The sequence below is a fragment of the Pygoscelis adeliae genome, unplaced genomic scaffold (assembly GCF_000699105.1).
Source record: "Pygoscelis adeliae isolate BGI_AS28 unplaced genomic scaffold, ASM69910v1 Scaffold57, whole genome shotgun sequence".
NCBI classification, from domain to species: domain Eukaryota; kingdom Metazoa; phylum Chordata; class Aves; order Sphenisciformes; family Spheniscidae; genus Pygoscelis; species Pygoscelis adeliae.
Genome location: NW_008825615.1, coordinates 8,792,090 through 8,802,728, shown reverse-complemented (window position 1 = coordinate 8,802,728; position 10,639 = coordinate 8,792,090). Strand labels below are relative to the sequence as shown.

General features: G+C 37.7%; 1 protein-coding gene across 1 annotated transcript in view; it reads left to right on the top strand.

The window, feature by feature from the left end:
* COL19A1 (collagen, type XIX, alpha 1) overlaps positions 1–10,639 on the top strand; it is a 211,374-nt gene that overhangs the window by 184,542 nt on the left and 16,193 nt on the right. Inside the window, exons 39-44 of the mRNA XM_009333160.1 lie at positions 2,803–2,856; positions 5,977–6,021; positions 8,207–8,251; positions 8,360–8,422; positions 10,016–10,051; positions 10,207–10,251. Coding sequence (XP_009331435.1) covers positions 2,803–2,856; positions 5,977–6,021; positions 8,207–8,251; positions 8,360–8,422; positions 10,016–10,051; positions 10,207–10,251 — 288 coding nt within the window. The remainder of the gene's footprint in view (positions 1–2,802; positions 2,857–5,976; positions 6,022–8,206; positions 8,252–8,359; positions 8,423–10,015; positions 10,052–10,206; positions 10,252–10,639) is intronic.

Here is a 10,639-nt window from a genome sequence, read left to right as displayed (position 1 = left end):
AGACATGTAGATGAGGCGCTTAGGGACATGGTTTAGTGGGCATGGTGATGTTGGGTTGACGGTTGGACTCGATGATCTTAGAGGTCTCTTCCAACCTTAATGATTCTATGATTCTAAAAGTAGAAAATACCTTAGGAGCGATTAGATTGTTCTCAACATTAAATTTGAAAGTGATAAGGGAGAAAGGACAGCGTGCTACATCATGCTAGCTAGTAACAACTAGAAGTTGATGTTTTCTTTGGAAATGGCATGATGGTTAGTTACAGTATGATCACATTGCTTCTGGTGAGCAAGATGATGATGACCATGGGAGCCACTATACCTTTCAACTATGCAGTTTGACATTCAAAAGCAGATCTATTTAACTTTTGATATTTTTTTCCTTTAAGCATTGTGTTATGTCCTTTTGACATGATCTTTCTTGAAAAATTATGAGGAGGGGAAGGACAACTAGCAGAAGAATCTTGAGCAGTTGCATAGGGCTAGCTGCCAGCAGAATGTAGATCCAAATCCTGACTGGGTGTACATTTTTCCCAAAGTCCTTGACATGTGATGTCACTTGCCTTTGTAATAGAGAAACTATATTTGTCATTAGCTTGTGATTTGTCACTACAGTTCCTAGCCTTGAAGGTGGCAAAGTTGAAACTTACAGGTATTGCGTCTTGATGACTGGACATCAGTGAAAATACCCAAAAGATAGTAGTAAAATTTGAGTATTGATGGTTTAGCCCAAAAAGTATGATAGTATCAAGTGTCATTTTAAATGGATATTGTATTAAAAATTGGATAGGTGCTTCCACAGCAGTTAAAATTTCAATACATTGTGTACTTCGTTTTCAAGTCTAAGGAACATCACATAACTGCATAATGATAGTTACAGCACTATAACACTGCAACCTCTTTCGAACTACAGGCAGTATGACTGAATCAGGATGAGTACCATGTGTCAGCTCATGGAAATTGATGAGAAGAGCTTGCTGATAAAAGCAGTAGAAGCTGAGCTAATTAGGAAAGAAAATTGTACCCAATTGGACTACGTTCCCTGTGATGTGCTGATAAATTGTCTACTTGATAAAGATCAGGAAACCCTGAAAAATATTGGAGATAATTTTTGAAACAAAATCGCATCCCTTCCAGCAAAGTAAAGAACAGCTATGTCTGCTGCTAATGAAACAAATTACTACTTCAGAGAATACTGACAGAGTTCCTTAACACATTCAGGAGTTCATTCAACCACTAAGAAGCTGACACTTGAGCTCTCCAGCTGCTGTCCTGTCTTCGAATTGTTAATCTTGGGCAAAATAAATAAGGAGATGGTTCAGCCAACATCTTGGATGCCTGGTAGTAAAGAATCAGGTCAGAGCACAACACATAGACTGTTCAAATGTCACAGAATCATAGAATAGTTTGGGTTGGAAAAGACCTTTAAAGGGATGTCACTAGAGACTGGCCTTATCTAACATATCAGGCCACAGTATTTGGAAGATGATGATGAGTGTCTTCTCTGTTGAAGGGTTCTTGCCTTCTGACTGAGGTCCATATCATAGAGTCTTTCTCTTCAGTATCAGTGTGAAACTACTGAGAAACGTCTCTACTCATGAAAGCAGCATGCCAGTACCATTTAGTTGTATCTTTTTTCCTAGCAGTGCAGACACAGTATCTACACAAAAATAGCAGCAGAATTAAGCGCAGCTAGCTCAGACTAACCCAGCCAAGACCAAAGTGGTATGGGAAGGTAACATTTTTAACAGCTGGCTAGGACTTCATCTATCATGAAGGTGCATAATCCCCACTCAGCCAACCTGTGCAGGGCCTAGGATCATGTTTGATTCCTTGCCAAGTGTTAATGGAGAGCCAGCTACATGAAAAACTGAACTTTGATCTATGAACCAATGTGATAACTGTGCTCCTCAAGGACAATAAGAAACCCAAAACAGAACCCCTCAGCACTCACAGCAAAACATGGAGTTGTGAGATAGTTTCCTAAAACAGTTGATTAACCAATTTTCAAAAAAAAAAAAAAGTCACAAAGCCTCTTTTTTTGTTTCATCATAATGCCCAGAAGCTGAATACGTCTTTCTGTACCAGCATTCACTTCCTACTCAGGAAGCATCATCTCCCAAACAGAGTTTAGGTGTGGAAAGTGAGATCTGCCAGAGACTTCATGAAATCCGGGCGGGAATTTGCTGTGACTTTTCATTTAACTGAGAATTGCTGAAATACTGGATTTGTTGGATTTGTAGTTTAAATCTCTATGGTAAATTATCGATTTTCTTTAAAAAAAGAAAAAGAATTAAAAGGGCCTCCCCGCTCTATACATTAAACTGATTTCTCCAGTGGAGCGTGTTTCTGGTTTTCTTTCAAAACTTGAAGACCTACACAGGGACCTAGTCTGTGTGTCCCTTGCTGCAGAGTAAGCTTTGTTTAGGGAACTGAGGACAGAATTGCTTGGAGGTTGGTTCTCTGGTTGATGGCATATGCTTACACCCCGAGGCTCTACCGCCTGGAGGTGCTTTAGAGCTAACCTTGGCTTGCAAGAACACTGGAGGAGAGTCTTCTGGATTACATTAGTCATCAAAATTAAAACCGCTGCTCAAATATTCACACAATGTCTCTGGGAAAAGCTTAATTCACAGATCACTAAAATAAGGCATAAGGAAATCTGTTCACCTAATAACTGGTTAGCTGTTTTACTAATGTCAAGTTAAATAATCTGCTGTTGCTTGCTGTTCAACATTTCTCATGCAGAGTACAGAAATTCTAATGTATGCAATCCTTTTTAATTAAAAAAAAAAAAATCAGGGAGACCCAGGACCGATGGGATTACCAGGACTGGAAGGACTCCCAGGGGAAAAGGTAGGACTCTTAAAAAGAAGTCATGGCTTCTTAGTGGCAACTATCTGCAGCTAAATGTTTTCTGAAACCTTGTTTGAATTTTTTTTGTGTAAGTTAATGTTTCTGTGTGAAAAATATTTGCATATTTATCTGTATTTTCTTTTTTTCCTTTACTGTGGATCTAAATCCTATACTCACCCAACATAAAATTTCATTTTCCGCAAGTGAAAAGTTGTTTGTAGGAGGCCTTGTAATATTTTGTTTTCTTAACTTCATAGAATACTACTATATACTATATATATACACTATTTGTTTTTATATGTATATGTACACAGACACTATATGTAAGTATATTACTTGATAGTAATATAGTTAACATGTTCCTAAGTACGGTCACTAGTTCTTGTTTTCTATTGAACATTGTCTTATGCTTACAGTCTGTCTGTCTTGTTCTAAGACTTACAGCACAGCTACAGATCTGAGAAGAATTTTGTACCTGAATTAGTCTAGACCTAGTGCATGCACGACTTCCATACAAAAAAAAAGACCATTTCAGATGAGTGTAAAAATGTTGAAAAGAGTAGAAATAGAGGGAGAGACTGATTCCCTACAGTTCCTGTTGTATTGCATCCTGCTCCAAAGTGAGCAAAAATCTCTTTTCTCAGGCTGTTGCTCAGTATTCTAAAAAACACCCCTTGTTTCTGTTTTGCTTTTCTTGCACTCCGTACTGCGTGTATGGTGCCACCATAGCACATCCCGAACCGTATCACATTCTCCAACTCCTTCCTGTAGTTCAAGTCTGCATTCCAGTGCTAGGAAATGATCCTTTCCTTCAGCTGGTGGCATGTTTCAGCCTTTCACTTTCTAGTTGTGGAGGCTGATAGGAATTTAGAGAAAAGCTTGTCATGAAATGCTAAATACCAAAATACCAAGATTTTGGTATTTATTTCTAAATATGGCAAAGTACAAAAAATTCATGCCCAAAAAATATGGGCAAAATGAAAAAATCTGTAAATATATTTTCTGTCAGTGAAAACAGTTTGATTTTGCCCATATCTTCTACATTTAAGAAGAAAAAAGAGTAATTTTTTTAATTGAATATTTATTCAGCTTTTTTAATTACATGTTATTCAATGACTTCATACAAAAATAGTTTACTGAAACTTATTCTTCATCAAAAAGCAATGTAAATGAAAAGTTTCTGTCAATATCACTGTGCATTACTCCTTGTGCAGAGAGTGACAAGATCTAAGGTAGGTGTCTATACTAGATATTTAAATTACACGAGATGATTCTTGCTCTGGAAGACTACAATTTACAAGCAATTAAAGACTAATCTGATTTCAGAATGAATAAACACAGGGAGCTATTACAGGTCTAACTGAGACGAAGTGGGGACAAGAATTAAATAAAGGGAATAAGCAATGGAGCAGATCGTATAAACAAGCTAAGTGAGTGTTTGGCCCTTTCCCAAAGCAAAAATATCCTTTCCTTAACTAAATTTGGTCAAAATTCCACATGTCTGGTGCAAATAAATGAACGGAATCCCAGAGTCTGCCTGCCACTCCCAACAGTACAGTGCATGCTGGTGCATTTAGAGCTATTAGGTATATCTGTGTAGCAGAATGCCATCTTCCACAGACAGCGTTGGCTGTAATTTCATGGGAATTTCATGAACGGTCTTAAAAACTTTGTGTCCTCATGTTAAAATGTCCCTTCCCTCAGCTGTGCTGACACAGTGGTTTGTGCATCCATGCTGCGAATCAGATTGCTGAAAGGAGCAGAATAATCCTTAAAAGAAAAAAGTTGCAAGGGAAGTGCTAGGAATTTCTAAGCTTCACTGTCATAGCCAGCGTATAGGGAAAACACCACGATACAAGTTCTGGGTCCAGAATAACCACAGGGACAGAGTGCAGTGCTCCAGCCAATATGCCCTGCTCCAGGTACTCAGTGCTCAAGTGTTCCTGAGGTGCATGTTCCTCACTGAGGGGTGAACTTGCATTAAGTGACTTCTGTTAGCCTCCAGAGCAGGAGAGGTTGAACTGTGGCCTGTAAGCAAGCTTCTCCCTCCGGACGCAAGGTCAGACATTTAACTTGTCATCTGTCTACACTTTGTCTGATGGAGTTAAGTGTTTCTAATTCCCAGCATTATCATTGCGCTACCTGAACAAAATGATGAGAATGAGACAAATCAGCACTAGGTATAAGAACAGAAACCAGAAATCCCACCATCTCCAGGGCCTCTTCTGCACAACAGAACAGGGCTGTAGCTATGTTGGCAGAGCTTTTGCAAAACAGCTCCAGGTAACGTAAACTCATCTCACAAAAATATTCTCCTGTTAGTATGGCTTTAACTGTGCCAGGGCTTTTCTTACACGCTTATAGAAACTAGGCGCCTGGTTTTTTTCTTACATTTTTAACCAACGTTATACTAGCAGAGTGTAGTTTTACAGACCAATACACGTCAGCAGTGGGTTAGGGCAAATCTCACTGTGTAGAGTTTTACCACTGGTGAGCTCCATCTGTCTGCTTTGGGTTATAGTCCTCTCAAGAGAGAAAGATGAATTTGTGCCCATAACTCATCAGCTCCAGCACAAAAGCCATTGTCTTAGCTTAAAGCATAGGTGAAGGTGGCTGTATGCTAAAAGGAGAAATTTTGCCCTGAAAGGACCGTGGCACATGCAAATGGAGGATGCTGACTTGCAGCAAACTGGTGACTGGGTAGCAAGAAGGTGAAAACTTCTTTGAAAGATACATCTTAAATATGGGGATGTTGATATGCTGGTGAATTACCCTATGTGAATTTTGGTCATTGTCATGACGACAAATGATAGTTATTTGGAAAACTACAGATAAGTTAGGGACTTTCCATCCCTTTTCAAGGAAGGCTTCAAGCAGAGTATAAGGGATAGCATGGAAATTATTATATTGTACAAGAGAACCTAAACAAAGGATTTAAGTTACTTGCTCAAGTCTGTAAAATGAGTCAGTGGCAGAGCTAAATATTAGCATTTAGCAGAGCGTGGCTCTTGTCCTCATTTTCAGTTCACTGAGTAATCCTTCCTTAGGTTTTAATGGGAATCCACAAACAAACTTCTGTTTGATTGTTACCATTTAAGTATAGATTTATCTTTTCTTCAGGGTGACCGTGGACCAGCTGGCACGCCAGGAGTAGCAGGGACACCGGTATGTATATTCATTAAAGAAAACTCAGTTTGTTAGAAGCTGAAAAAACAGGTCAAGCAAGGTGCTGAGCTGTCATCTCGATCACTGTTTGTGGAACACCAATGCTTGGCTAATGCTTTATAGGCAGGTATGAAAATGATGTGTTTTTCCCAAAGAGATTAGAGTTTTATTACCACTAAGGGTTCATATTATTTTTAAAATGACAGGAGGGAATGGTATGAATACATGATAAAGCTGGAATTTGAAGCTGCATATGCTCAGTTAAGAAAGCATATGAGATTGTTCTCATTGCCTCAGTTTAATATAGATAAAGACATTTTCTGTGTTCCTGGGCATGCACAGATTTCTGAGCATCTTTCTATCACAAAGAAAAATTACGAATGTTAGTTATTGCAATCTACAAGGATCTGCATATCAAGTTGATCAAATATTTGCTTTAGGGCAATGCTTTGTCAGCTATTTACATGTGGTATTCAGAGAAGTTTTTGATAATCATCCAGAAACTTTGTGGTAGGTGAAAGTAAATTTAACTAATGATAAATTGAAATTATAATTATTCATTTGTGTTCCTAAAGTAAATGAAGACAACTTTTTTTTAGATTGCATTCACAGTTTAATAAAAAAGTTTATCCATATTTCAGGAGGCAATATGGAGTTATTTATATGCAAATACATTTATTATTAAATTTCAGTGGCTACCAATCCATTCAGGAACCATTTTTAAATTATAAATGTGTGTTTCGTGAAATAAAGAGAAGTTTGTGTCTATGCACTCCCATTCCCATTAGCCACTGATTTAGTCTATTTACTGTGAGTTCCAAGAGAGAACATCAGCTTAAATAGCTTAATTTAGTTAAGTTCTCCTAAAACAAGGTAAAATTGCACATTTAAGGGGAAAAGCGAAGTATTTCTCTGAGTTTTATAGCCCATGTATGAGTTTCAGAGTTTGTTGCTCTGAAATATATTTCACGCTGTGAATCAATAATGCAGTAGGATGATTACAATTGTTCATTCCCTGTGTATTTCCCACTGGATATGTTCCAAGTCTTATTCTTGTTGCTCTCTGTTCTAGCTGGATATGAAATATTTAATGAGTTCCCTTCATCACTGATGGAGTTGCATTCTGTTGATTACATTTAATTCTAATAAAATCCACTGAAATAAATTATTTGTTTTAACATTTTATGCTAAGCAGTTTTAATTAACAAATTAATAGACGTATGAGAGACAATATTTCTTAGTAGTCTAGGAAGAGTTTTTGAAATATATCCACATATCTTACTGGAAGAGAATTTGTCCTCTTTGCCTGGCATTATTCCCTAGATTGAATAGTGGACCCTTTTTCCCATTTGGGAATATAAATCTCTCATTTTAGCAGAATCATAGAATTGAGCGGGATTATCATAGAATCATAGAATCAGGGAAGCTTGGACTGAGATACTGCAAGAATTGCCACCAATGCCTATTTCCTCAGCACGAATCCTCAGTCCTATTGTTCCTGAAGTTGTTACTGGCATTGATGTATTAGATCCCCCACTTGTACAAGTCAGCTGATGATCTGGTCTAAGGATATTTCCAGGAAATGTAGATTCAGGGTAATAGACTCTTGTCTGGGGCTGAACCAGATAGGTGTTAAAAGCAAGGCATCATTTAAAAAAACAAAGACATTTAAAATCACCATCTAAATGATGAGATGAAAAAGGATTGTGAATTCTGGCAGGCTGAACATAAAACGACAATAAAAGTGGCTGAAAAAGAGCATGAAGAAAATTTGCAAAAGGTGTTAAGTCAGTAATAAACTCACTTTAAAAAAAATCAGGACTAGGAAGTACCTGAAGGAAAAAATCTTGATTTCACATATGCAGTGATAAACTTTGATCTGACTATGACTGCTCAAGAAGGAAATCATGGTGATGTAAAAGAAAATTTCATGAAAACTTTATCTCAGTATTCAGAAAGGGTAAAGACGACCAAGGGATTGAGTTATGTTATACACAAGAGCCAGTTTAACATGGCACAAATATTAAAAAAATCTGGCAAAATATTTATTTTTGCTCTCTTAAAGCATTTAATGAACAGTAACATGAATATTTCACTCAAATATATATCCTCTCTTATTTTTGACCTAAGAGAAATTATGTTTTGCTTCCTAGTAATTTGAATTTGTAATGTTCTCTTTTTGCAGGGAAAGACGGGATCTCCCGGGTCCCCAGGGATGCCAGGGGAACCTGTAAGTACAGATTTGAGTTATGGACTCTTGTGATAATACACAAATATTTCAAACACTGAATGCAAAATTTTACATGCAGATTTATATACGTGTTTTCTTCTTTCTTAGGGTGACAGAGGACCTATAGGAGATATAGGCTTCCCTGGGCCAGAAGGGCCACAAGGAAAACCAGTAAGCGATTTTATACTGAATATACATGTTCATTACAAAAGGATGCATCTTAGTGTATCAGAAGTTACAAAAGAAATCAGATTACATCCTGCTTTGTGTGAGGCTAGGTAACATCTGAAGAACACTTAGAGCTACAGTGCTCAGTATTAACCATCCAGTCAAGAATTCCTGGTATTGTGGTGATTTAATAGTTAATGTTACTGAGATGTTGCCTTTAAAGGTCTTATGAGGGTCCTTTGGATCCTGTTGACATAAAGGATCCTCTCTTATTTTTTCAGAAGGAGAATATTAACCCAGACACTCAACACAGTCTATAAAGGATGGGGTGACAAAACACATTCTCAGTTTCGGTTTAGATAGAGAAGCATGTGTTTCATGACTCTGAATAAACTTTGTGACTTTTCTGTATACAGGTGATGAAACACTGCAGCTAAAGCATTTACTGTTCACTTAGGATGTGTCTAATCTGACCTCTTTATTTAATAAAAGTGTGGCAACAGTGTAGTCAGCATTGTCTAAGCTGGTTTAAAACAACCTAGTTTATATTCTAGAAATGGTTCAGAAAGGATAGTGCAGAACTCATTATCTCCCCCGAAGCTTGGTGTTTTGGGGACAAGCACGAGCAGCAGACCATTTCAGTTTGTCAGCACGTCTCCACGTTACACTTCTGTCTTGAGAGAAGAGACAATTTCTGTAACTTCAGCAGCAAATTGGCCCAAGATGCCTAACCTGTGCAAAACTCCACTTTGCAGCATGAGAGGGAAGCAAATATTCCTGATGTCTTTGCTCATGCCAAGTCCTTCTTTCTCATTCAGTGAAATAGCAGAGTTTGCTGCATATGCAGATCCATGTATATCCTAGTAAATTAAACAGTGCCAGAGCATTTATCTTGCAATTATCTGGCATTGTGCAATTGTTAACATACTCTGACATTATTTTGGCCCATGCCAACTAGGACTCTCAGATAATGCCACATTCCAGTTTGGGGGATAGCGTGGGCCTGGGACTGTTTCCAGCAGATGGTATGAATGAGACCACCCTCTTTTGGGAAGGAAATATGTTTAGCCCAGGAGGCTGAAGCTGTGCTGTGCCACAAGTCCTAAGGACCAAAGAATGGATCTGGCCACTTACTATTAAGGCATAATCTCTGTAACAGCAGAAGGGCAATAGGGCATCAGGGCTAATATCTAGCACAAGAGAAATCTCTTCTATGGTTGTATAATGATTAGCTGGGACTGGAAAAGTGCATGTACAGGTCCATATTCCACATTTGTGGAATTACCATATAACTTGTCATTTAAAGTTGTGTGTTCATTAAAGTTGATGCACACCTCAATGCCGAAGATTTTTTTTGCTCTGCTCTCAGCTCAAATTTAATGTGCTTGCAGTTCAGTATCGCCCTGAGCTCTGTTATTTCACGTCTCAAGACTATTTGTGAGTAGTTCTATATTGTAACCACACAAACTGCTGCCTCTGCAGCTTCAAAATATGTACTGATACCAGCACTAAACATTGAGCTTTACCCTTTATATTTTTAAAATGCGTATACATAAGCATATTTATTAAAAAATTGTTTGGTTTTTTTTTTAATAGGGAATCAATGGAAAAGATGGATTGCCAGGTCTTCCGGTAGGAAAACATGCTTTTACATACTAGTGTATTTTATTCTTCACAGATACCAGAGCTGTTAATCCTAGGCAGTTGCTTTCAGTTCTGCTAACAGATGAATATACAAAAAAGCCTTTAAGTGATATGTTTATCTTTTTTCAAAAATGATTTTTTAGGGTGCTGTGGGGAGACCAGGAGACAGAGGACCCAAAGGAGAACGTGTAAGTCCCTTGTTTTAATAACTTTTTTTCTTTTTACTGAGCATCTAAGCACCTCATCAGCACGTATTTTACAGGCAAAACCAAGAAATTAATTCTTTATGAACTTCAGTCAGTCTCTTAGACAACTGAGAGGTTTAGTCCTAGACACCACTTTAACAAATTAGAATCGAATTGCTTCTGCATTTAGAGGAAAAACACATTTCATAGATTTTCTAACACAATTGGCCTGGACAGTGTAAATTGATCAATAGGTTGAAAATTAGAAAGTAGCTAATCCTGTTGTGATGCTGTCAGACTTTGCAAGAGCGATAAAGCTTGCCCCATTGTCATCCCTGAGATCTTTGTATGTCACAAATGCAAATCAGGTTTTATCTAAAACAAGCTTGTT